The sequence below is a fragment of the Hyaena hyaena genome, unplaced genomic scaffold (assembly GCF_003009895.1).
Source record: "Hyaena hyaena isolate Hyena2069 unplaced genomic scaffold, ASM300989v1 scaffold_248, whole genome shotgun sequence".
NCBI lineage: Eukaryota > Metazoa > Chordata > Mammalia > Carnivora > Hyaenidae > Hyaena > Hyaena hyaena.
Genome location: NW_024080881.1, coordinates 378,076 through 404,472, shown reverse-complemented (window position 1 = coordinate 404,472; position 26,397 = coordinate 378,076). Strand labels below are relative to the sequence as shown.

The 26,397-nt window shown below is 60.0% G+C and overlaps 2 protein-coding genes across 24 annotated transcripts in view; one reads left to right on the top strand and one right to left on the bottom strand.

Annotated features, from left to right (window-relative positions):
* The window catches only part of NRXN2 (neurexin 2), a 100,694-nt gene extending 87,824 nt beyond the window's left edge, over positions 1 to 12,870 (top strand). For 13 of the 21 annotated variants that reach the window (XM_039244811.1, XM_039244812.1, XM_039244807.1 and 10 more), the window contains one exon: positions 11,869 to 12,870. In XM_039244811.1, the coding sequence (XP_039100742.1) occupies positions 11,869 to 12,755 (887 nt within the window). In that variant the 3' untranslated portion in view covers positions 12,756 to 12,870. The remainder of the gene's footprint in view (positions 1 to 11,868) is intronic. The other 8 variants (XM_039244820.1, XM_039244819.1, XM_039244815.1 and 5 more) reach the window with 1 other exon arrangement.
* Positions 12,871 to 18,214: 5,344 nt separating this feature from the next.
* SLC22A12 (solute carrier family 22 member 12) lies at positions 18,215 to 25,964 on the bottom strand. Of its 3 annotated transcripts, none has more exons than XM_039244923.1 (10): positions 25,563 to 25,964; positions 24,939 to 25,042; positions 24,346 to 24,500; positions 24,101 to 24,269; positions 21,090 to 21,213; positions 20,811 to 20,926; positions 19,953 to 20,167; positions 19,314 to 19,422; positions 18,888 to 19,091; positions 18,215 to 18,371 (listed from the first exon to the last, which is right to left on the bottom strand). In XM_039244923.1, exons 1-10 carry the CDS (start codon positions 25,962 to 25,964, stop codon positions 18,308 to 18,310), a joined length of 1,662 nt encoding a protein of 553 aa, XP_039100854.1. In that variant the 3' UTR covers positions 18,215 to 18,307. The 3 variants fall into 3 exon arrangements, with proteins under 3 accessions (XP_039100854.1, XP_039100855.1, XP_039100856.1); XM_039244924.1 differs by having other exon boundaries at positions 24,448 to 24,500; XM_039244925.1 differs by lacking the exons at positions 24,101 to 24,269; positions 24,346 to 24,500.
* Between the last annotated feature and the right edge of the window lie 433 nt (positions 25,965 to 26,397).

The window sequence follows — 26,397 nt, the reverse complement described above, 5'->3', positions numbered from 1 at the left end:
TCTGATGGGAGGGGGGCGACCGTCCCTGCCACCTGGCCCGAGCCCAAGGGGCCTGCTGCCCGGCCTTCACTTGCCCGATAGCTTCCTCTGCCTTCCTGCCATTCCCCTCCAGGTCCCTCAAATTGTCCCTCTGGCAAGGCTGTTTCTGGCCTTTTGGTGCCCCAGCCCTCCAAGGTAGTGAGGTCCTTAGCTGGGGATCCTGGGGTTGAGGGCTAAAGAATTCTGGGAGGGAAAGAGGGGGACTTTTCCCCAAGAAAGACAAGTAACTGCAGCTCCCATGAGTCTTTATGGGGTGCGGGATGGGGCTGAGGTGGGAGGGGGGAGTGCAGGGCTAGGAACTACAACTCCCATCAGCTCTTGGGTCCAGAACTGCAACTCCCATCAGTCCCTGAGGCCTTATTTCCCCTGGGTCGGTAGTAGAGAAGAGCTCTGCTGGATCTGGAACCCTCCTCATTCCCAGCCTCTGGGAGGCGGCGAGACTCTGGCAGGCCAAGCTGGGGCAGTTCCACCACACGGCAGCTCTGTGCCAGGCAGTGAGCAGGCTGGGGGGGCGGGGGGTGTCCCTAGCCAGACACGTGACCCCTGGGGAGATTGGGTCTGGTCTAGATTTCTCAAGGGGTGGCTGCTCTGACAGGTCCTAGCAGGCACTGGGAGGAAAGTCTCCCTGGGGTGGCATTCCAGGCCTCTGCTTGACCCTTCCAGCTGGAGGGCAGGGTGTGGCCCAAGAGAGAGACCAGGTTGGCAAAGCAAGTGTGGGCCTTGAGTGCCAACCAGAACTGCGGGGCACGGAGTGGCACAGTGGGTGCAAGGGCTGCTCAGCTGAGCAGGTAGGGAGAGGGCTGAGAGGAGTGGGGGGGCAGGGGGGAGGGCCTGAGGAGCGGAGGGCCCAGCGCTTGCGGCTGGCAGCGGGAACGGAGGAAGGACTGAATGTGGCCAGACTTCCCAGGAAGGGACCATGGGACGTGGTGGAGGCCTGCATGAGCCTGTGGGGGCCTCATCCCTTCTTTGGGTTTCCAGAGACTTCTGGTTACCTTGCAGTGGGCAGCAGCTGGGCTCCAGAGATTGGGGAAGATGCCTGCTGGGTCAGTGGAGGTGATGTGGTCAGGTGGGGCATAGCTTGTGAATCTGGCCTGGGGGGCGGCGGGGGGTGGGCGGTGTCTGCCAGTCCAGAGAAGAGGCTCAAGCTGAGGGTCGGCTGCAACCATGGAAGGAGTGTGGGGAGAGCAAGAAGCACCATGGAGCCTTGGGCCCAAGGCTCAGATTCCCACAGCTCCCACAGCAGAGGGAGTTCCGGGGCACAGGCCCCAGACCCCACAGGCCAGAGCTGAAGAGCCTTGTTTGGGGGTCCTGGGCCCTGAGGCATGTGGGGGAGCTGCAGGCTGCTGGCTGCGAAGGCCTCTCCATCCATAGCCAAGAGCTGGTGCTTTCTGGAACAGACGCCCTCCACTGTGGGGAGGCCCCTCTGCTGGGGGGCCATCTGGCTGCATCTCACCGGGTGATCTCAGCTCAGGGCTGCACCTTCCTGCTCTGCCATTGCTTTGGGAGGTTCTGGGCATGCGGCAGCTTCCATACAGCACCCCCCCCCGACCCTGCTTTACCCCCGCTAACCAGTTACTGGGGTTTCCTCTTGCTGGAACCAGAGCCTTTAGCCCAGGCTAAAAGGGGCTGTGATGATTGGCCCCGTGAGAGCCCTGGGATAGGACTCTGGGGACACAGGGCTGTGCAGGTCTTGAGAAAGGGGCACTTGGCCCCATCACATGTGTTTGCACATGTGCTCACTCCGGGGGCCGCGGGGTGCGAGGAGGGGTCTGCTCTCCCTAGACCCCTCGGAGAGGAGGGTTGGGCCACATGGCCACCGTGCAGGGACATGTAGCCCATACTGGGCCACACGCTCCCCACCAAGGTTCTAGCTTCCCAGCCGCCACCCGGAGTCTTGTCAGTGGCCTGGATGTGACACTGAGTGTCAGGGGCCTGGATGTGACACGGAGCCAGTGCACCGGTTGGCTGAGCTCCCTTAGGCTGCACTGGGACGAGGGGTTAAGCGGGAGCTGAAATAGGCAGGTCAGCTGCCCTCCCCTGATCAGAGGGCCAAGCCTCTGAGGGGAGGACGGAAGACAGAGGAGGACTAGAAGCTGGGGAGCGGGGAGAAGCTGGTGGGCAGCCGGGCACCTGGCCTTGAAAACAAGGGCAGATAAGCCTCAGAGGAAACCGATGGAAGCCAGCGGCTCTCCCCCAGGTGTGTGTGGCACGTGTGTGCATTTCCTTACGCACACCAGTCTGATATACTTCCAGTTGGCATTTTATCCCAAAGGGAGGCCAGGCAAAGACCAGGATGGCTCCAGAGCCCCTCAGGCTGGTCTAGACCATGCCGCCCCCTCCTCCCCCACCATCTACCGGGAAACGGGACTCCAGACAGAGGTCCTCTTGTGCCCCAGGTGCAGGGAGGCTTTCCTCTAGCACAGGGCAGGGCCTCTCTGGGCTCCAAGGTCAGTGTTAGAGGCGGAGGCAGCCTGGCTGGACACGGTGGCTACCCAGGGACTGACCCCAGGGCGTTGGCATCCCTCCCACCTGCCAGATCCTCCCCCGTGGGTCCCGATGTCAAGTCTGGGATCATCCCCACTCACTTTCCACCCTTTCCTTCCACCTCGGCCCCTTCACAGACCGCAGGCCCCACTTTGGTGAGATCATCATCCTACATGGTCATTTCACCTGAGGCGGCAGGCCCATCAAAGAAGGGTCCTGTCTGACAGACACAGAGTTTTCATTCTTTTGAGAGGGGGTGCCTTTGGTGGGGGCGCGCTCTGCAGAGCGGGTAACGTGGCCCACCACCCCTCACTGTCTCTGCCAGCCTGAGCCACACATTATGGTGTGGGCCTGGTCCCCTGTGGGGATCTGAGCGTGCCGCCCTTGAGGCACATAGGAAGTGCACACACGACTCAGATCCACAGAGGTACACGGTTACACGCGTGCATGTGTGTCTGATCAAGGCGCACACACATACATGTATATCCGTGCACATACATTTCTGGGTCTGTTAGCAAGCTCGCACACGCCCACTTGTACCGGTTATGAACACGTTCAAACCTAGATCACATGCCGTATGCACTCGACCAGAAGAGGCACACACACGCTTAGATCTGAAGAGACACACACGTCGTCTGTACATACAGATACACACGGCTGTTGAGACCCACAGAAACACAAGCCCTTACAGGGACACGCATGCGTATTCAGAGCCATAGGCCTGCACATGTGTGCTTGGGGCTCCCAAAACACCCACGCAGGCTTGGGCTCACAGTGCCCCCTGCTCAAACCCACGGTGTTTCACAGTTACCCGTGCTTGTTGCACAGAGGCGTGCACACAGGGTGGCTTAAACCCAGTGAGCCCCTCTCACACACTCAGCTCTGCCGAGGTACAGACCCAAAGTTTAGAATCCCATGCAGATGCTCAGAGGTGCTCACACACAATGTGCATGTGTGTTTAGTGTGAGCACATATGTACACACGCATCCTCAGACTCCCAGAATGCTGTATCCACGGTCCGCTCACAGAGGCCCTTTATGTGTACAAATCGAGCTGCGTAACACGTGTGCTCTGACCACATCCTCCGTGCAGGCTTCACAGGTGCTCACAGATGTTTCAGAATGAGCATGTGTGCAGGATCAGAACAGGCGTGTACACAGTGTGCTCACACCTGTGAGGTGTAGGCATACACGAGCGTGTGCACACACACTTGCATGAGTTCAGGGAAGCACGCATCCATGCCACACTTGCATGAGTTTAGGGAAGCACGCATCCATGCCCAGGCTCATAGAGGCTCACATGTCATGTCTCCACCCAAGTCCACACTCACGCTCAGGCCTCTAGTGTCCCGCCAGGAAGTGCACTTTCACCAAGATGCACAGACAAGTCCCGAGAGGGGTGCCCGTGCACACCATCATGTGTGCTCGTTCCCGCAGAGCCACGCCTGTGTGCAGACAGAAGGCACCTATGCACTGAGACCCACAGGCAGCACGTTCTCAGAGGTGGGCTGGGTGCACCGAGCCCCAGGGGGCCACGCACGCCCACACGCTAGCTTACACCCGCACCTACACCGCTCCCGTGGCCCCAGGAGAGGGGACCCTCAGAGGCGCACCTTAGCTCAGACCTACTGAGGCTCAGTGTTACATTCATACCCATGTGTTTATTTATTTATTTATTTTTAATATTTTTATTTATTTCTAGGAGAGAGAGAGAGAGACAGCGTGAGCAGGGGAGGGTCAGAGAGGGAGGGAGATACAGACTCTGAAACAGGCTCCAGGCTCCGAGCTGGCAGTCAGCACAGAGCCTGACGCGGGGCTCGAACCCACGAACCGCGAGATCATGACCTAAGCGAAAGTCGGACGCTCAACCGACTAAGCCACCCAGGTGCCCCCATACCCATGTGTTTAGACACACACACACACACACACACACACACACACACTTGGAGACACATACATTCAGATTCACACACATACTTGGAAACCTACACAAGTACACATGCTCCAATCCCTCAAGGTGTCCATATTCGTACTGAGTCCCGCAGTGGTGTGTACACGCGCATGCGCACACACATCTACTGGCCCACACGGGCACCCACGGGAACTCAGGCGCTGACTCATATGCTCAGATGTCCACATGAGCTGCTCGTAGAAGGGCTCATATCCTCAGACCCTCAGGCCACACATACGTGTTCAGACCCAGTAAAACGCATGCCTGTGTGTTCACACACAGGTGAGCATGCCCTGCTGTTCAGATCCACAAGGGCACACACATGCGTGAGCACGCAGCTTCATAGAAGCCCCCATGAGTTCAGACGCACAGAACCAGCTCGTGCCCTTGCCCCACGTACGTGCGTCCCTTCTGAGGCTTTGCACCTGCGCACACATACATGAGACCCTCAGAACCTTAATGCCATGCGTGCATGCCGCGCTCAGGCCCACACATGTAGCTCCGAATCACAGAGGCACAAAGGTGATCACGTTCCAGAGTTTCTTAAAGGTAACACCAGTAGCCATAACAGAAAAACTCCAGAGCACTTGCCGTTTCATACCCAGACACTTATTTCTCCGCTACAAGTGCTAAGTCAGGGCCTGGCCTTCCATCTGGAAGCCCCGCGATCCTCACCAGGTGACATCCTGAGTTGTGTGGAAGGTGACCCACAGGTGGGATCATGAGCAGGTGGGTTCTATGGGCGAAGCCTGGGAGGGGCAGGGGTGCTCAGGGCTCTTGGGGTCCCCAACAATCCATTTCACTCTTCCTCATACCCACAGAGCAACCCGCCCCCGCCCCAGGGAGATGCCCTGAAGCCTCACCCACTCAGGGCTGTCATCGCAAAGGGGGCGAGAGTGTCTGAGAGATGGTGGCCCACTGGGCAGGGTCCAGACTTGCTTCTGGGTAATCATATGTGGTCTGGACCCCATGAACTAAAAGGGTGATGGGTCCCACTGACCACACAGCGCGGCACAACTCCGAACCCAGGGGTGGGCCGGGGTCAGCCACCCCAGTTAAACCTCATGCAAACAAGGGAAGGATGGAAGACACCCCGAGGCCCCTAGTTCTGAGCGTTGAAGAAATCGAGCCCTGTGCAGTGGGTGAGACTCCACCCCTGCACTGGGGAAGTTTCTTCCTTCAACCCCTATTGCCACTGCGTTTCCGTCTTCGAGAAACTCTCTCCTTTGTGGCCCTGGCGCTGCTCTGTGAAGTTCCTTCTGGTTCTTATCCTCCGTGGCCTTCTTGGAAGTGGGTGTTGGGATAATGTCCGCCCTGGGGACACAGCCCACTTCTTGCCTCTGCATATTTGGGGGCCCAGAGGTGGTTTCTCAGGCTCCAGCAGCCACAGGAACTACCCCCAGAGTTCTCTCCTAGACACAATTGTGAAGCCTGTGTATCTCCTTGTTTCTGATTCCATACCTGTCTCTTCATTTAGTGATGACAATTTGGAAGGCATTCGAAGCAGCAGGTGGGGAGGCCACACCCTCCCTCCATCTGATCCGTGAGGCAAGGCTGAGGCCTCCTGATTCAGGTGGAAGTCTCACTGGGTCATTGTCCCTCAAAGCCGTTTTTGGATCTCTCTCATGATTTGTAGTTTGGAAGCTTGGGCTCTTTGGACGCTCGGCAAGTCCCACATTTCTGGGCTCTCTCTGTTCCCTCCGTCTCTGCTTGCAAACCCCCCACTCACTCTTGCCTGACTTTGTCTTCTTGTGATACGTTACTGAAAGCAGAAAGGTAAAGCCAGCATTGTCACCCCGACTCTTCTGGCACATTCCCTCAGGGCCGCAGTCTCCACAGGTGCACACTCTTCCCTGTAGGGCATCATAAGCAGTGGCTGGAACCAAAGGTCCTGCATCTAATGGTTCTTCATCTTTCCAGTTGTTTCCTTGGATTGTGACGTGAAGCCTGCGGGCTTTGGGGGCACACAGTTCTGGTTTAGCGCCCATATTCGTTAAGGCAACAGGTGCTTCTGTAACAGATAACCCCCAGATCGCAGGGGGTACTTCCGGGGGAAGTTTCTCCCTCAAGTGAAGCCCCATAAGGGTGCTCCCCATCCCTAGGTGGCCCTGCCACCAGGGGCGCTTTGGGAATCCAGACTCCTTCCATCCTTGTAGCTCCTCCATATTCAACGGGCAGTTTTCAAGGTCACTGGAAGGAGGAGAAAGAACACGGAGGAGTGCACACAGGAGACTTTTGTGGGTGGGTACTAGCAGTGCCCACTGCTCACTCATATGGCCACGCCTAACTGTAAGGGATGCTGGGAAATGTAGTCTTGCAGCCCAAGAGGAGAAGACCATGAGTCTGGGGAAAGAGGCATTCACGGGAGCTTACTGCATACACTCAGACCCTCGGTGACATGCTCACATGCTCACATGCTCACATGTTCCCGGTGGCATATTCATGCATGTGCATATGAATTTGGACCCCAGCTCAGAAGCAGGTGGATACGTGCACAGCGAGGGGCTCACTGACACGCCCACGTCTGTTCAGATTCCCTGACACCCACGTGCACGTGCTCAGACCCCCTCGAGGTTCGTGTGCACACGATGCCCAGACTCGGAGAGGTGTGTTCCTGCACGTGCACACATGATACACATCCGCTCTGATCTTGACTCCACCTTGACGTTTGCCGTTGGCTGCGCTGGCGTTTCCGAGCGGGCCGGGGCGCCACCCTCCAGGTCACTGCACACGGTTGGGCACAGGTTCTCTACCAGAACAGGTGAGTAAGGGCTGAAGTCTAGCCGGTGCTCTCCGCTCACCAAGCCGCGTGTCCCGGTCCCTGGAGCAGAGCTGTGTCTGCCAGGAAGACAGAATACCTTTTTCTGATTGTGTAGAGAGAAGCCATTTTGCCAGGTCGGGCACGTGCAGGTCTGTGGCCATGTGGAGGGGCTGTCTTTTTTTGAACCCACATGCAAGGCCCCGTGGGCTCGTGGCTTCCTTGCTGTCACAGCCTGGGCAGGTACCCCACGCCAGCGGATGGGGTCTCAGCCAGCCGATTGCTTAGCCTCTGACACTCAGTCTCCGTTCTAGGTGTTCCTTTAGGAGTGGGCACCTCCTGCTTGGGTGGGAATGGGGTTCTTGGGAAGATTTCCAGTGAGGAGCCTTTGTGCCCTCGAAGGAGAAAGGGCTCAGCCTGCTGGTCTGGTAGCCCCTGGGAGGTCGGGGAGCTGGGGGAGCAGGGGTGCTCAGGAGTGGCTGCTGGTCCTTGGCCAGAGTGGAATTCTCTCTAGTAAGTGGCACTGACATTTCTTGACATACAGCTTAGGAGTGGGGTGGGGGGGTGACTTCCGTGATTTGTGCACCTGTGAGGATTTCCCAAGTACTGTAGCTGCCTGAAGTGGGGGAGGGGAGGGGTCCCTCTCAGACTCTCAGGGGCACTCCATCCCAGTATGCAGCCTTGTAGACTGGATCCGGGGTCCCAGGCACCACAAGTCTTCCCCCAGTGGGAAGGGCAGCCCAGGGAGCCCCTGGTGGGACTTTCACAGCGAGGAATCTCGAGGGGTCCTCCGTTCCTCCAGAGCCTGCTACCACCTCCCCAGGACAGGCTTGCCGGACCCTGGACCAGTGAATGACCCCAGGGAAACCCAGTGCCCTGTGTAGCATGTGACTTGCCTGCCACAGAGCCAGTTTGGCTTGACTGAATATGGGGGGCAGAAGACGGGGTGGGGTCTTGACAGCGTGTTAGCTTGTGGAGAGCAGGAGCTGTGCGGTGAGAAGACGGAGGCTGGTGCGCAGGGCCATAGAAGGGGGCACCGAGGGGCCGTTGTGGTGATGTGGAGGACGTGGGTGAGGGCGGGACACCCCCAGGAGATGCTGTCAAAGCCTTGGACAGAGAAGGGCCCAGGGAAAGCTCCCAGAGAAGCTGGGGCCGCAGGAACAGGGCGGAGACCCAGATATTGAGGCCAGGACACAGCTGGGGTTGAAGGGCAAGGGCAAGAGCCTATGTGACCAGGCCTGGGAGGGCTCTGGAGCCTGGGGGAGACTGCACAGGGGGAACTTGGGGGCCTGTGTGCCCCAAGGTCCTAAAGAACCAGTGAGTTGGGGCAAAGGGTTGCAGAGGGCTCAGGCTGGGCAGGATTTGTCTGTGGTCCAGGGGCCTGAAGCCCCTCTTCCCCACACCCTAGTCTGTCTGGGAGTGAATGGGTAGAGAGACAAAGCCCATGCCCTGATTGGCCTGATCAGCCCCTCAAGGGTATCACGTGTCCCCAGCAAGGGACTCCTCTCTCGGGGCCCTAGCTATGGCCAGATGGTTGAGGGCCACGGCCTGCCTAGGACAAACCTTGATCCTGAAGCTTCCAGAAGCAACTGGGGTGGCCCCATCCAGGATCAAAGGTGGAGATAGTGATGGGTGAGAGCTGGGTCAGGCTGAACTCAGTCGTGCTGCTGTCTATGGGTCAGGGGAAGAAGGGGCTTCAAAACCCAGTTGCTCTGGCCCGTGAGAGGGGCTCCCAACCCCTCCCCAGATACCTAGCCTGGCCGGGCCTGGAGGAAATGCTTGATGAGTATTCCTTCCCTTCCCTTGGTCAAACACAATGAGCCCCTCCTCTGCATCAGGCCCAGTGCTGTGTGCTAGGGAGATAGACAGATGGGTCTTGAGGCTTCCCTAGCAGTGAGCCCAAACCAGAAACCTTCCAGGAAGAGGAGGTATTTGGCTGGACTCGAAGCATGAGTGAGATATTATCAGGGGCAAGGTGTTCTGAACAGAAGGCAAAGGTCAAGAAGAGGGCTGGTGGTGCGGTCCAGCAGGGAGGGGACCCGTGTCATGACAGGACATAGGCTGCCAGCCTCCCCTAAGACCTGGGAGCTGAATGTGCCCTTGACCCAGGCACCGGGGTGCTGGGCCGTCCATGGTGGGTCCAGGACTCAGGAAGGGGTGGGGAGATAAATTATTCATCCATAGGCTGGATGTCCACAGGAGCCAGGCCTTGGCCTCACCCTGGGCCTGGAGCCCAATACCCTAATTGTATAGAGGAGGAAGCTGAAGCCCAGAGAGTGACAGATGCTTGTCCTTGGTCACACAGTCATTAATGACACAACAGGTCTGTGGCCTCCCAGGTTAACAAGCAAGCCAAGGGTCAAACAGATTACTGCAGGCCTGGGGAGGGTGAATCAGGCTTTTCCAGGCTCCCTGTGAGACTTGACCCTTCCTTGGTCTCTGAGAGCCATGGAAAGGACTGCATAGTCCATTTGTTCGCCTTGCCTGCTGCAGACACTGAGTGACCTTGGAAAGTCCTCCCCACTCCACACCTCAGCATCCTCCTCCATAAAAAGCCAGCTTTGGATGGTCCCAGCTCCACAGAACATGCTTGTCTGCTTTTGGCTCGGTTTTTCACTGTGGTTGAGCCGTGGAGGGCCAGGTGCCCTGGGGCTTTGCAGTGTGGGGTGCAGGTGAGCCCTGGCCCAGGGGGAGATGGGAGCCTGGTGGGAGGAGCAGGGTGAGGAACTCGGCAAGGCTACAAGTTCAATGGCAAGATCTTGGCTGTGGCGGGCTAGTGTGGCCAAGGACACAGCTCCGCAAGATTGCTGGAGCTTGGGATCTGAAGGTTCAGCAAACACAGAGGCTTAGGGTGCAGGGGAGCTGGAGAAGAGATGCCAGGATGTGGCAGTGGCACGTGGCTGGCTTGGCAGAGGAAATCTCCAGCCTCAACCAGGCCCAGAGGTGTCCCTCTAAAAGGAGGGAGCCCTCCCACCAGTCTCCTAGACCCAGACTCCAGCTGGCTCTACTCAATGCCAGTGGGGTGCAGTAACTGGGGGAGAGGCAGTGGGCTGATGGGGGTTGTCAAGGTGTTGACCCAGGGGCTGATGGGAATTGTAGTCCACACCCCTCCAAGGGCTAATGGGAGTTGTAGTTCTCACCCTTTGGGGCTGATGGGAATTGCAGTTTATGCCCAGGGTACCACAGTGAATAGACCTAGGGAGAGAGAGAGGAGACCTAATCATTCCCCCGTCCCAACCTTCCCGACTAGTTACCCCCCACCCCCACCCCTGGGCCCTGTATTAGCAAGTGCTTCCTTCCCAGATGGCTGTGTATGTATTTTCTTTTCTTTTTTTGCTTTCTTCTTCTTTCCGTTGTTTTATTATTGTTTTAACAATAATAAGAGGGCCAGAGGCCGTCAAGCCCTGGTCAGGTCCTGGCGGCCCATGGGGGTTCTGGGGAGGGGGAGGGGGGAAGCCAGTGGGGGTCAGAGGTGGAGGGTGAAGAAAGAGCAAGTTGGGGAATTAGGGTTAGCTCAGGAGACGTGTGTTCCTGTCCACCTCCCACCCTCCCTTCCTCACCCCCACCCCCCTGCCTCCCCACCTCCCTGCCTCTACAGGGCTTCTCACCCCCTCTCCCAGAGTCCTATGGGACAGGACCCTCCTCCAGTGTGTCTCCTCCTTGCCCGCTCTTTCTCATGGACCTTGTCACCTCCCACCTTCAGTTTCTCTTCTTCCCATGGCCAGCCTGCAATTAACCTTCAAAGCTGCTTCCCATGACCATGCCCTCTGAGGTCCTCTCACCCATGCCAGTCATGTACCTCTTCTTCCGCCCCCCCCACCCTCCTTCCCACTGCTCGCTCCCTCCTCCCATGCTGTCACCGAGTGCTGTTATAACAGTTTCTCCAAGCGAGCCTGCACTGTGCATATCTTAGTTTTGTGTTTAATGAGGGGGAGAGGGCACAAGTGAGGGAGGAGAGAGAATGTGTTCAGGAGGAAGCAAGATGTCCAGGGAGAGAAGAGCGAGGGAGGGAGATACCAAACAGATAGACAGAAAACGTTGTACGGAAAAGTTGTTTTTTCTTATTTTTTTCCGGGAGAACCCGCTTACACAGCTCTGTTTGTAATTTTTTTCTTCATGCTAAAATCACACGGCCTATTTGTTGATGTAAGTTGCCTGAATTCCGTGGTATGCTATCTTCTTTTTTAAAAAAAACAAAAGAAAAAAAAAACAAAAGCAAAAAACGAGAAAAACCTAGAAAAAAAAACCCTAAAAGATATTGTTGTTAGGTTTGTTTAAATGCTGCTCTTGTATCTGTTTTTAAGCCTTAAACCAGTAGAGTTTTTTTTTTTTTTCCGTTTCTTTTCGATTTCCTTTCCTTTCTGTTCCTTTTGGTTTCTTAAGACAAACAAAAGACCAAAACTCAGTGAGCCACAGAGCCCGTGCGTGGGGTGCCCAGGGCATCCGAGCCGCTGCCCGCTTAAAGCGCCGCAGCGCGCCGGCAGGCTGGCGGGCGGGCCCAGCCCGCTCTAGTCCCCGCCAAAGCCAATTGGAACCGATTTGGGTGTGTGAGGCTGTTGTTTCTCTCTCTGTGCCGGCCGCCTGCACCCCGGGCCCTCGCTGACACCCTCTCTTTTCTCTTCTCTCTCTTGTTCTAGGAGGAGAGTTAATATTGCCCATTATCACGGAGGACTCCTTAGACCCCCCTCCCGTGGCCACCCGATCCCCCTTCGTGCCCCCACCCCCCACCTTCTATCCCTTCCTCACGGGCGTGGGCGCCACCCAAGACACCTTGCCCCCACCCGCGGCCCGCCGCCCGCCCGCCGGGGGCCCGTGCCAGGCCGAGCAGGACGACAGCGACTGCGAGGAGCCCATCGAGGCCTCCGGCTTTGCGTCCGGGGAGGTCTTTGACTCCAGCCTCCCCCCCACGGACGACGAGGACTTTTACACCACCTTTCCCCTGGTCACGGACCGCACCACCCTCCTCTCACCCCGCAAACCCGCTCCCCGGCCCAACCTCAGGACAGATGGGGCCACGGGCGCCCCCGGGGTGCTGCTAGCCCCCTCCGCCCCGGCCCCCAACCTGCCTGCGGGCAAAATGAACCACCGAGACCCGCTGCAGCCCTTGCTGGAGAACCCGCCCCTGGGGCCCGGGGCCCCCACGTCTTTCGAGCCGCGGAGGCCCCCGCCCCTGCGCCCGGGCGTGACCTCCGCCCCCGGCTTCCCCCATCTGCCCACAGCCAACCCCACGGGGCCTGGGGAGCGGGGCCCGCCGGGCGCGGTGGAGGTGATCCGGGAGTCCAGCAGCACCACGGGCATGGTGGTGGGCATCGTGGCGGCCGCGGCGCTCTGCATCCTCATCCTCCTCTACGCCATGTACAAGTACCGCAACCGCGACGAGGGCTCCTACCAGGTGGACCAGAGCCGGAACTACATCAGTAACTCGGCCCAGAGCAATGGGGCGGTGGTGAAAGAGAAGGCCCCGGCCGCTCCCAAGACGCCCAGCAAGGCCAAGAAGAACAAAGACAAGGAGTACTACGTGTGAGCCCCGGCACCGCGCCCCACTGCCAGCTGCCCCTCCCGGGGACGGCCCTCTCCCCGCCGGGGGCTCTGGGGACCCACGCCCTGGCTGCCTCAGACTTCTCTCACGAAGAGGAAACGCAAAAAAAAAAAAAAAAAAAAGAAAAGAAAAGAAAAAAAGGGAAGAAAGAAAGAAAAAAAGGGAAGAAAAGAAAGAAAGAAAAAAGAAAAAAACAGAAAAGGAAACCCCGTCGTCCCCTTCCTCCTGCCGTCCTGGGCGGGGGCACCCGCCGGGCAGGGCGCGAGCTCGCAGCCCTGGGTTGATTTATTTTTTTAAGGGGGGTAGTTTTATTTTGGTGGGGTTGGGCGGGAAGGAAGGCTGGGGGTTTTGTAAAGTGTCCACTCCTCGTCCTGTTTCATTTCCCTCCATTTTTCTTCTTCCCTCTGTCCCTCCTGCCTTCCTTCTCTTCCCAAGCCCTCCGGCCCCCCGTCCCAGGCTTGCTGTGTCTCTCTGCCCCCACCCTCCCTCCCTCCACCTCTTTTCTGTGTGTCTGGTTTCTCCGCTTCCTTTCCTCCCCTTGGGTTTCCAGAGTCGGTGGGAGAAGGGCGGGCGCGCGGGGCCGGGTGGCCCAGCGCGGGGGGCGGGGCGGGGCAGTGGGCGTTGCCCCGAGCGCCGACTCCGCCCACCGGGGGGAGGCGCTTGCCTGGTGCCGCCCAGGGGAGGGGCTCGGGCCGCCGAAGGCCTGTTCTGTAGTGTGCCGCCGGGCGACGTGCATTGATGGGCAAGCTGCTGGAGGAGCAGGGGTGGGGGGGGCGGGGGGGAGGGGAAAGGCAAATGCAGATATATATTAAAGACAAATAATCTAGATACCGCGAGCAGCAGCCTGTGGCACCCGTTGGGCGCGGGCACCAGGGAAGAGAGAGAGAGCGAGGCATTGCCCGCTGACTGCTGGGGTCACTTCTCTAACCACGGGCTCCCTGCTCCCCCAGTTTTTTTTCTCTCTTTGTTAACAAATGTGTCTGAGTCTTGGAAAACACCCCAACCCCGGAAATGTGTGGGAAAAGAAAACAAAAACTTTCCAAATCCAACGGTCCTGTGCAGTTTTTTCGGGGTGGGAGCTGTTGGGACATCGGTCCTGGCTCTGGCCCGGGGTTTGGGCCCAAACTGCGGCCTATGAGAGCTGGTAAGTCGCCTCCAAAGATTTGGGCCGGGCATGGCTTTGGGCTCATGGTGGTGGTGGTTGGGGAGAGGGGCGACTTGTCTTTGTGTCACCCCCGTGTCCCTCCTGACCTGTGGATCGGGCCAGGTAGCAGCTGGTCTGTAGCCGGGGCTGAGCCCACCCTCCTGAGCTTCTCTGGTGGTGAGCTAATCACCAGAGGGCAAGGGCATCATGTTGCCCCCTAGTGGCCAAATCGGACCTACGCCTCTGGGGGCTGCTGGGGTACGGGTGTTGCTCCAGCCCTTGGGGAAGGTGGTATTCCTGGGTGGCAAGGGCTTCAGGGGCTGAGTGCACATTTCCCCCCAGTTCTGCCTAACTCCAGGGTCTCCGCTTTTTCTGCATCTCCAGGGATTTGGAACCTACCCTCTGCCGCCCCACCTGCCCACCCCCTCCCCCGCCCCCATCTACACTGCCTGCTGGCTGACTGTGCGCAGCTCCTGCAGCTGCAGATGGAAGTAGAGCCTCATCCTAGGGTGTTTGCTCCTTCCTGGTGACACTGAACAGACCCACGGTCCCAAACACGCAGAGAGATGGGTCTGTAATTGAAACTCTTAGGTGAGGGTTGTAGGCGAGGACACGGATGTGCTGTCATTCTCAGGAGGGCGGAGCGTGGGCAGCCTTCCTCTCCCAGGTGGCAGTTGTGGGTCGCCATAGCGCTGGACACGGGAGCCACTCAGTCCTGCTTCTGTCACTCCGGTCTCCTCCACTTTCTGCTCGGAGGATCTTGCCCCCCTCTCTGGGCTCTGCTTTCTCGTGCCCTTGGCTCGCCCTCACTCTTCACCAGTTGAAGCTGCTTTGAGAGCTTCCGTCCACAGGTGGCCAGCCCGTTCTTGCAGCATTTTCCAGTTCGCAAGCCCAGTCCATGTTTAGGCCTGGACATCCCCCAGGTCTTTGGGCTTGAGGTCTACAGGAGCCCCACCTCCCCGGCCTTCCTTCCATCCTGAGATGAAGCTTTTTCCCTGTCCGGATCCTCCTTACCCTCGGGCATTCCCCCAGGGCTCTTTGGGAGACCTTCCCCAGGGTCCTATCAGTGGCGGAGCTCGGGTTCTCCAGTAGCTGCCCCCCGCTGTGATTTCCATAGACCAGGCCTCTCCTCATCCACCTCGGGGGAGGCAGGGGCTCTGCTTCTCTGCCCGGCTGCTCACAGCCTTGGAGCCTGAGGTCAGCTGTAGCCCCCTGTGGAAGCCTGGCAGAGGCCCTGACTTGGGGCCGTCTTGCCAGGACATCCTGTCCCTGCACTGGCCGTGACCTTCGCCCCCGCGTCTTCTGCTGCTGTTCTGCCTGTTCAAGGGATAGAAATTTATCTCAGGCTCCCTTGCCCCATCATCACGGGCCAAAGAAAACAAATAAAGGCAGGCAGGAGTTCCTTGGTGTCAACAAGGGAACTTCTTATTTCAGAAGTTTCTAGAATGGCCCTGAACAGCTTGTCAGAATAGGGGGCCAGAAAGAGGGACAGTGCAGGAGTTGGAAGGATGGGCCCCAGTCCTGCTCATTGCCATGGGGCTGTAGGACTGGGTGTTTTCCTCTCTGTGCAAATAGACTAATGGCTCTTGTCACTCAAGGGTTGGTTGTAAGAGGAAAGATCCCTGCAATCTACCATTGACTCAGTTTACCCATCTGTAAGATATGGCCAGTTCAGTCTCAGCTCCTTCATCTGGGCATCTGATACTGAAGTTAACACCTAGGCCTGAGCTGAGGTGCTTTGGGGTCTGGCTGGCCTGACATTGACCTCAGGAGTGTCCAAACAGCATCTGGAGGTGACTGAAATTCCAGAAACCTCTCTCCTTGACAGCTGGTACTTGCAGGGATGTGCCAGGAGATTCCAACTGGGGAGGAGCAAAGACTGAGTTAGAAAAGAAGCTTAAAGAGGAGTCTAGCTGATACCTTTGACCTTGAAGACCTACCCTACCACCCTTGAGATCCCCGTGGAGGGAACACAAGGTCAGCTGGTGCTGGCGCTCTTTTGGGAGGACATCCCTTTCCTGGAGGCGGATATGGAGGCAAAGGAACCTGCGCCGCCCTCCCCACTCACCCTTCTGGGAGAGCTGCAGGCCCGGCTGGAGACAGGAGGATGGCCAAAGTGGGTCTGGAGCCACGTTACTGTCCCCGCTGCCGGGGCCTCTACCGCCACGGGGCGAATGAGACTGTGCAGGTGGTTGTTGACCTCTTCCTTCCCACGCCCGTTTTCCGGGGCCCTTCCCTTGCAGGCGTCCCTGCAGCCTCTGGGGGCACGCGCTCCCTGTGGTGAGCAGCCAAAGAGGGGCGTCCCCAGTGAAGACCTGTCGCTTGAGTGGGGTGCCTGTCTGGAAAGCAGGCCTGAGACCGCTGTGAGGGGAGACCCCTCTCCCCTTGCAGGGCACCCACTCTGCCCCATGGGAATGACACTCACCCCCAGCTGCCCCAGAGGGGCAGGGCCCTGGACCCTCCCAGTTCCGGGTCCTGTCGAGTGAGGGGAGACATGGAAGCAGAGAGGCCCCAGGTCCTAGAAGACTGTGACCACCTGCAAGGGCCAGGAGCAAGGCTGCCCTGAACGTGGGCAGAGGGACAGCTCTGACCACTTGGCGAACTGGATGATACTGAACTGAACTGGTGGCGGCAGAGGAGCCATCTCTCACCAGCCTTCCATTCTCTCTTCTGGAAACTTCTGGACACCAGGGGGCCTCAAGAATGCTGAACAAGGGTAAGGAAGTAGCTGGAGCTCAGCTGGGCAGCAGGCAGACAGGTTGGGAAGTTCAGGACGGGCTGGGACAAGCTTGCCTTTGGGCATCTTAACAAACATGATCCCCACCCCTGTCCCTTTTGTCCGTGTGTGTGGACGGGGGTGGGAGGGGGGTCTTCACTGAGGGGTGGCCAAGGCAGAGGGCTGAGAGACACTATCCCCCCTGCTAAGAGGCCTGGGACTACCGCTGATAAGACCAGACCAGTGAGCGCTTCCATCTGATGTGTGTGCACGCACGTGCGCACTCGTGTGTGTGTGTGTGTGTGTGTGTGTGTGTGTGTGTGTGTGTGGTGTGAAGGGGCACGGCCCTTTGCTGGGGTGCCAGGCAGCAGAGACACAGGCACAGGTCAAGCAGAGACCACCTGAGCTCAGCTCTGGGGTGACTCAGCAGGTGAGCAGTCGATGGGGACCCGGATGGGCAGCAAAGGGCTTCTGCCTGTGCCCACATTTGCATTAGCAGGGATAGAGGAACTCGGGCATCCATCCCTTTCCATCTGAGCCCTTGTACTGGGTTTTTCTGTACGTGGTGCCAGTGGGCTCTGCAGGGTCCTGGCTGGTTCTGAGAGGGAGGCCTCTGCCTTGAGGAGCATCCCTGGGTGCCCAGGTTTCGAGGCCTAAGGGCAGGCGGGGGGCGTTGTGGCCAGGGCTGGGCTTTGGAGACGGGGGCCCGGCTCTTGATTCTGTCCCTCCTGGCTGCACATCACGGGCAATTAGTTTCTCCAAGCTTTACTTTCCCATCTTTAAAACGGGGCATCTTCCTTGAAGGAAAAGACGAGCTAATGCCGTGAGATGCCCAGGACGGTGCCCCGCCCACAACACAGGCTGGAAAAGGGCAGATACTCTGGCCCGGGAAAAGGCTGGCCCCCAGAGGCGCTCCCCTGCACTCTCCTCTGCCCCTCCCCCGCCTGTGGCTCCTCACTGGAGTCCGAGGGGCAGGAGGGGCAGTCGTTTGATCCTTTATTCACTCTTTTGTCGCCCTTGCCAATGCCCCTCCTGCCAGGCCTTGTGTCGGGGCTGGGTCAGGGGGCCAGGGGGCCACTCCAACTCTCTGAGAACTCATAGCTGGCAGGTGGGAGACAAGCGCGTGTCTGTGGGTAAGGGTTTCTCTGTGGCCTCAGACTGGGCCCCTGGAAGGAGGCCATTGCCCTGAGTCTGGGAGGCTAAAGGGGAGTTTGGGAGGCAGAGAAGGGGTGGGGCAGGATGGGTCCTGTGGCTGGAGTGTGCAGAGCTCCCTTTTGGGTACAACTGAGGAGCTGAGACTTGTGCGGAGCTCTCAGGGTAATGCAATGAGTCTGGGAAGTTTTGACCATGGATGATGGTGGCCTCCAAGCTCGGCAGAGGGAGGGGGGGCGGGGGGGCAGTGGACAGCTGGGGGAGGGGAGCACGGGGTGGACAGGTTCCTTCTGGTCCTTGCTCCTTTCCAAAGTCACCAGGGAGGGTCCCATGAGGGTGCCCGGAGGCAGCCTCCAGCCAGTCAGACCATCCTCTGCCCTTCCTGTGTTGAAGGTGCAGAGAGGGGCGGGCCTCAGCTGCAGGAGCCGCCCCGGACCCTCTGGTGATCGTGGCCTTGGCCGTTCTGCCTTCTCTGAAGGAGAGAGGGTGCTGCTCCCAACGTTTCATTGCAGAATTCCTGGGAGCTTAAAAGTGTGTGGATTTCAGGACCGTGTGCCCCGGGGGTCTGTGTGTCGCTTTCTTCACTGCCCTGTTCAGACGTGAAAGACAAGAGGGGTGTGGCTTGTGGGTACAGAGTGACCTCTGACCCATGAACTGTCTCCCCTCCCTGAGGACTCTGGAAGTACTGCTGCCCTGCTCTTGGGGACCCAGGAATGAGCTCCCTGGGCACGTGGCGGGAGTGAGGGGCAGTGACAGCCCTGCCAGCCATCCAGGGGCTTTTGTGGTAGATTTTGGGGCCTGTGGGGCCCCCCAGCAATGCCCGTCACACCCTTGGCCCTCCTCCTTACAAAGGACTACACTCTCCCTTCCCCTGGACTCCTTTTAGGGTGGCTCTTTTAAGGTGACTCCTTTTAAGCTATTTGGGAGAGCAGGAGACGAAGTCCACACTGTCATCCAGGAGCCCCAGCCCTCGGTCTCCACTCCTCCCCAAGATGTACTGTGTGACTCTGAGCCAATCCTGTCCCTTTGTGTGCCTCTGCTTCTCTCTCTGCCCGGTGAAGGGTGGGTGGATGGACAGGGTGGTCCCCGGGCCGAGGCCACTCACTGGTTCTGCACATCTTGAATGGTGTCGGGCAGCGGCAGGCTCCCTGTCTCCGGCAGCAGCAGCGCAGCCAGCCCGCTCAGCACCGGCACCGCCCCGTAGACCAGCAGGGGCAGCGAGCGGCCGTAGGCACCCAGCAGCCGGACTAGGGGCCCCAGGATAGCTCCTGCGCGGGCTGCCATCTGGCCCAGGCCCACCGCTGTCATCCTGTAGTCGCAGACGCACCCGTGAGGGGCTCCTAGCCCGGCCCACCCCCACTCTGTCCCGGGAACCACAGTGGTCCAGGCTGGGCCGGATGGCACCTGCTCAGCCCTGAGACCGCATAGGAGGGAGACAGCGGCGGGAACATCCGAGGCTGTTGAAGGCACACCCCCACCCTGCTCTCGCAGCCCAAGGCGACCCCTTCTTTGGGCCAAGGAGTAGCCTCACCTGAGCACGGTGGGGAAGAGCTCACCAGTGTAGATGCTGACGCAGGTGAAGGCGGCCCCCAGCCCCGAGAGCCCTAGCACGGCCAGGGCTGAACGCAGGGCCCCCATATCTGTGGACAGAGAAGGGGTTAGCGAGGTTGGTGGCTGGGCCTCCGAGGTCAGATGGAGGCTCTCTCCAAGCCAGACTTCTCTCTGACCTCCCAAATGTCTGTGACTGACCTCCATCTGGGTGTCCCCAGAACACACACACATGCTATGTCCTAGGCGACATTGTGGTTACATTCACTGTCCCTCAAACAGCTGCCTAACCCTGAGCCAGACCCTGGGAGTCCTTCTTGACCCCCTGCTCCCTCCGCTCCCCCTGCATTCCAGCCCGGAGTCCTTCTTTTATCTCCGCAGTCTCTCGTGATGCCACCCCCTCCACACCATCCCCGTTCCTGCTGCCTGGCGCGGGCTGTCACCATCTGTCCCAGATGCCCCAGCAGCCTCCTTCCCCCCCCCCCCCCCCCCCCACCCCCTGGGCCCCTGCTCTAGAGCAGCACCCTCTGAGGAGGGGGCAGGGGCTGGCTCCCTGGCTCAGCACCCCGAGGTAGGGAAGCCTCTAGCCACAGCCGAGGGCACGCAGCCCCGCCCCACTCACCCTGGGGCACCAGCGTGTTGGTTAGGATGCAGAGCCCGGCCAGCACCAGGGACGCCGCCTGAGTGGGCCTGCGGCCCAGACGGCTCAGCAGCAGCAGGGTGCCGATCTTGGCCGGGATGTCCACGACCCCAATGAGGACCTGGAGCAGAAAAATGTCGCTGCCCAGGGTCTGCAGGTCCAGGGCCAGGCCGTAGAAGGTGAAGCCGAAGGCGAACCTGCGGGCGTGGCAGGTGGGGTCAGGCTGGGGCGTGGGCTGCTGCTTTGCCTGTCTGTCCTCAGACCCGCCGCCGCCTCCCCCTGCAGGCTCTGTATAGTGGAGGATGGTCTCTGTACACTACCTTTCCCAAGGCTTCCCCCCACCCCGGCCAGTGCCGCCTCACTAGGTTTGGCCAATGGGAGGCACTGGTGAGGGGCTGGGGATGGGGGAGGCCAGGGTTTTCCTCCCTCCCTCCCTCCGTCCCTCTGGGCGCCCTGTCTGGCGGCGGGTCTGTCTCTTTCAGTCCTTGCCGGGCGACACTGGCTCCAAGGCCTGATACTCCTGGGCTGGGTGTGCCTTCTCGCCTTGCTCATTCTCTGTCGGCCCCCTCAGGCTGCTGGGCCCCCTCCCTCTGCCAGCGCCTTTGCTGTGACTCCTCCTCCTTGGGAAGGGGGGGGGGGGTCTCTGCTGTCCCATCTCTCTCCTTCTGGAGCCTGACTGCTAGCGGGGCTCGGGGGCCGCAGGCCGTTTCCTGAAGGTGGGGGCAGGAGGGGAGTCCGTAGAGGTCCCCTAACTGGATGCCAGCCAGAGCCTCCCTCTGGGCTTCCCAGGTGCCTGAGGCAGAGGCTGGGGCCCCGGGCGGGTTGGGGGGTGCTCTCTACCAGCACAGAGTGGAGACACAGGTCCGGAGGCCCAAGCCGGGTGTGCAAAGCAGGGCACCCGGGCTGGCAGTCGCCTGGCCCGCACTCAGCTCCTCTTGCATGGCTGAGACCAAGACCTGCAGGGGCGAGGCAGGGTGGGTGGAAGAGTCACTGTCAGCATCGGGAGCACTGGGCAGGTCCTCCTCCCTAAGACCCTCACCGCTCCCCTCCCCCAGGGGCCTGTGCAGGGGCGAGGGAGAGAGTCTGAGGGCTGAGCCCTGGAGGAAGGTCCCGCCTCACCTCTGTAGTCAATGTGTCCCGCACCGCCCTCTTCCCGTTGATGGCAGCCACCTTCTGTAGCTCCCGCAGGCCCCGCTCCAGCTTGCCGGTGATGAGGAGCCAGCGTGCAGACTCTGCCAGCCACCTGCGGGGGGTCAAGGGCGGAGAATGGGCGGGGGTACTGCCTGTGGAGCCCTACCACTCTCCCACCTCCCTGTGCCAGGGGTGCGTGGCCTCACTGGTGCCCAGAGGCCCGGGGCTCAGGGAGGCCGCGCCACGTGACGCCCTCCTTCCCCTGCAGACCACCTTTTCTGCCTTTTTCCTTCTCTTTCTGAGATTGGGGTTGGGAGTCTGCATCCGTCCCTTCCTGCCTCCCTCCCGACCCCGTGGCCCTTCCCTTCCCCCACCTAGGAAGTAGGCCTGGGTGCCTGGTAAGGACTGTGGTCCTGGCAGCCCACCACAAGCCGCAAGCCTGCTGGGGTCCCCCACCTCCCCCCAGGGAGGCCCGGCACCTCCCTGATTTCACAGTTGTGGCCTTCCTGTGCACCCCGAGGCTGCACCTTCCTGCCTGAGCTCCCTCCTCCCCACATGAGCTTCACACATGCCTGGGGGGGCTCAGGCCCAGAGCAGGGTCTTTGGTCCAGACATCCCCCGCCCCCCCTCCACCTGCACCCAGGCAGCTGCCAACTCCTGTCACCACCAGCACTCTTCGCACGTGACCAACCCCCTGCCCTTGTCTCCCTGTGGCCCCATCGCCCACGCCAGGATAACATTTGCCGCTTCCTGGATGCCAGCCAGCCTCACGCCTCCCAGCCCCACACCCCCATGCCGGGACCCAGCCCCTAACGCTAAACCTTACACCCACAGCCCTTGACATCAGCCCAGACCCCTTGCACCAGCCCATCCCACTGAGGACCCTGTCATGCCCCCCACTCCACCCTGGCTCCTGCCTCCAGGCCTCTGCTCAGGCAGGGCCCCCCAGCCAGGCAAGCTTTCCCCTGGGAGCGGCAGCCAGACTTGGGGTCCCCTGCTCCACATGCACGGGGCCCCGAGGTCCTCGGGAGGCAGAACAGGGGAGAGAAGGTGTACTTTCGAGAGAGAGTTGACAAAACCCAGTGACCTGTTGGACTTATGACGGGGGGGGGTCAGCGAGGGACAGGGAGGTGACATGGTGTCTCTAACTCTGGGACCTGGTGGATGTGGCTGCCATTCTCCCCCCCGTCCCCCGCCCTTGCTGGGGAAGCCTTGGGAAAGAGCAGGTGTAAGGAGACGGTCTGTTTGTGGTGCAGACATCGGTCGTGGGGACGTCACACGGCCGGTTGGAAACAGGAGGCTGGAGTCTGGGGAGAGGCCGGTCTGGGGAGGGGATTCAGTGTTTGCAGCCTCTGGCACAGGGGACACAGGTTAGGTCGCCTGGGAGAGAGCAGCCCCTCCTCCGATTCAGGGCCCAAGAACAGGGGAGCAGAGCTGGGGCGCCAGGGCTGTCGTGGGTGAAGCCTGGTGGTTGGGCTGGTTCGTGGAGATGGGGACGGAGGAGGGGCCGCCACAGGTAGACACTTGTCATGAAGAGAGATGGGCTCAGGTGCACCCCTACTTATTCCTCAAGCCCCGGGTGTGGTTTGTGCATGTCGTCACGTGTGGGGTGCCTTGCCAGCTCCCCGCGGGACCATGTTCCTCTTTCGTGCCGTCAGCCCCGCATCAGCCAGCGCCCTGGACCTGGTGGGGACTCGACGTCACCAAGTGGTGGGTGACGCATGCTTGTGGGCATGTGCACGGCACCTGCGTGGGCACGTCTGTCAGGGAAAGTGAGGTCCCACCCCGAGCACCAGCGTCAGCTTCAGAGAGCTGGGAAGGGTGCCCTGGAATCTGCATTGCTGACCCTTGCCCTCTGACCTCCAGCCTCCGATCTGTTGGTCTGGGGGTCAAACTACCTTCCCAGAAAGCCGGCTGTTGGTTGGATTCACCTCTTCTCGGAGCCAGTGCAGGAAGCATGACTGTGCTCTGGAGAGTGACTGCAAGTTAGTTGCTCAAGGCTCCATTTTAAGAGCTTTTCTGCTCCAACCAGTTGGGCTTGAAGAGATCCGCGAAGTTAGGCCTCCTCCCGGTGCTGAGACCCTGTTCTCCCCACACTTCTTTCTGCAGTGGCCGCAATGGCCAACCAAAAACCCAGAGCTGCTGGGTCTGTGTGAATGAGCCAAGCTCCACTCTGTCCCTCCACTTACCCCTCCACCCACCAATTCATCTCATCTCATCTCAACTATTGCCCACCATCTGTTATCTATTGTCCATTATTATCTGTTATCTATTTTCTACCTATCTATCATCCATCCATCCATCTATTATCATCTATCTAGCCATCCATCCATCCATCCATCCATCCATCCATCCATCCAGATATCCATCCAACAAATATTTCCCGTACACCCACTATGTCCCAGGAGTTTGGCAAGAGCCATGCTTGATTTATTTCAGGACGGTGCAGACATTTCCTAACTATCTCATATGTCAGCCCTGTGTTGGGGGCTGGGGGTCCCCTCTGACCACTGGGTCTTGGTCCCTGTTCTTTAGTAAAATGTCAGTACCTAAGGCTGACCTGGGCTGTATTCTAGGAATGGTGTGTGTGTGTGTGTGTGTGTGTGTGTGTGTGTGTGTGTTGTATTTGTATCCCACCCCTCGGCCGGGCCTAGAGCCTCAGCTCAGAAAATGTGTCTAGAGGCACACATGCCAAGGCAAACAAGGAGTCAAGAAGGAAGAGGCCTAGAGATGATGGGAAGGAAGAGGGAGGGGGGAGGCTGAGTGGAGGGGGAGGAGGCACCGGGGGGAACAGGGAAAGGAGAACCGTCTCGGGCCCCAGAGCCCCAGTTCGGGGTGGGTGAGCACCATGGGCCTGTGGCCACCAGCTGTGCTGGGTCCGTGGCTCCCGCCCCCACCCCCTCCCCGACTGTGCTCCCTTGGCCTCCTGTGCCCCTGGCCTCTGCCCCCAGGGTGGAGGGTAGGTACGGGTTTTCTCCGAGGAGGGGGACAGCGCTTACCAAGAATACACGAAGCAGAGGAAGAAGGGGGCGGAGACCACCAACTGCAGGAGGGCCCAGTCACGCACACCGTAGGCCACCATGGCCATCAGGACTTGGCCAAAGCTGAAGCCCAGGGAGTTCAAAGTCATCGCCAAGGCTCGGGCACGCGTGGATGTCCACTCCATCACTGCAAGGAGACCGCAAGGGTCAGCCTGGGGAGCCCACACGAGCCTCCCTCACCTGGCCCGGGTCAGGTGACCTACGGAGAGTGCAGGTGTTCATCATGACGCCCGCCACAGCAAAGGCCACCAGGAAGCGGAACAGGCAGTACACGGGGAAGATGGGGGCGAAGGCGGCTGCCGTGCCTGCCATGGCCATCTGAAGGTAGTTCAAGGTCAGCACCAGCCTGCGACCAAACCTGCGGGCATAGAAACATGCAGGTGGTAGCCAGGTCCGCGAGGCACCACAGCACCAGCCACGGGGGTCTGAGCAGAGGTCACAGTGACTCCTGGGTCCGGACCCGAGTTATCCCCCAACGAAAGGCCTGTAGGCACAGGTGACTTCCCCGGGTAGAGAATGAGCTCCCTGTCGGCAGGAGCGCTCAGCGACAGCTGAAGGCACACTTTAGCAGTGAGCTTTTGGGAGATCGCCCCAGAGGGGAGCTGGTGAAACCGAGGCCCAGAGCGGGGACAGGGCTTGCTCAGTGGCAGAGCTGAAGGTGTCAGGAGTGAGACCACATGCAGGCGTCCCGATGGCCAGCAGAGCGCTTTCTCCCCGGACCCGGCTGCAAGAGGCCAGGGAGATAGGAGCACAGGGGCACGAGGGAAAAGGGGCTTCTAGAACCGGGGGTACTCACCTGTCGGAAGCTTGGCCGAACACGGCAGCCCCCACCAGGATCCCCGACAGATAGATGGACTGGGCCATGGGCTTCAGGGCGTGGGAATCACACACAAGGTCCCACTGGTGGGAGAGGAGGGGGAGCTGAGCCCAGACGCATGGGGGAGGTGGGGGGGATGGGAAGCCCCGAGGGAGCCAGGTGTGGGTGGATGGCCTGGTGACCTCTAAGGTGGTAGGGCAGGGCTAAGCCTCCTCTCGTCACCCTCTGGTCCGGGGTCAAGTTCTCCCTGGTGGCCCCTCCCACTTGGCCAGATTTGCCTGATGCCTCCCCCGGGGTCTGAGAACTGGCCTCCCGGTGGAGGGAGCTGCCTGAGTCACTCATCAGTGGTGGCAGGGCTGGCCCGGCAGTCGTGGACACCACCCACTCTTCCACGAGCCAGGAGCCAGTGTCTGTCTGTAAGCTGAGGCCCGCTGCCCACTCCCCTGTAGGGCCAGGTGCTGGAGGAAGGCACGAGTGGCGAGTGAGGAAGCCTCCAGATGCAGGTCCCTCCCAGGACCAGGCCATTTGGAGTCAAGTGTGAGCTCTGACCTTGGCCTCTAAAGTGCCAGGACGTGGGGGGCGGGTGTCAGCGGAGGCCCTTACCTTGGCCACGATGGTGGAGGTGAAGGTGCTGCGGTCGTAGACCCAGCCGTCCACGCACGGCTCCGTGGCGGCCTCGCTCCAGTTGGCGGCCGTGGCGTTGGGGTCCAGGAGCTGCCACTGTGGTTGGCGGAAGCGGCGGCACTGGTGGGGCTCGCGGTTGGGGCCCGGTGGGATGGAGACGGTCAGGAGGTCCTTGGGGTCCAGGGCCCCGGGGACACCGGCCTGGGCAGTGCCGTTGTCCAGGAGGGGTACCCAGCAGCGGTGGCTGGGCACGGCGGCCGAGAAGTTCTCCATCATGCTCTGAGTGGTGAGCCATATGATAGGGACCACCAAGGCCACCATCTGGAGAACCTGGAACCTGCCCAGGCCACCCACTTGGTCTAGGAGCTCAGAAAATGCCATGGGGCCTGCCGAGGGGGCCCCAGGGAGAAGCTGGCCCAGGGCCAAGGGGCCAAGGCCGGGGACCTACTTTCCCCACGGCAGCACCTGTTTCGTCAGCTGAGAAGCCTGGCACATGGCGGTGGCCGTCGGCCTCACTGCCCCTGGACCAGGGCTCTCCGGGCGCCCGCCTGGCAACTGTCACTCAGGGTGGCTCCAACGCCGACTGGGGACTGCGAAGCGTGACCCCTCAGCCACCAGCATCCTTCCAGGGACGCAGCTGGCCCTGGACCTCCAGGAGGAGCTGGATAAAGGAAGTGGGGAAAGTGGAGACTGGAGTCACCCAGACTGGAATTAAACACTGACCAGGTGACACTTACGGAATAGGAGTTAAGCACTGGTCAAAGTTTAACCCAACTCTGACAGGGGCCCAAAGGCAAGAGCGCCGCTGTCCTGC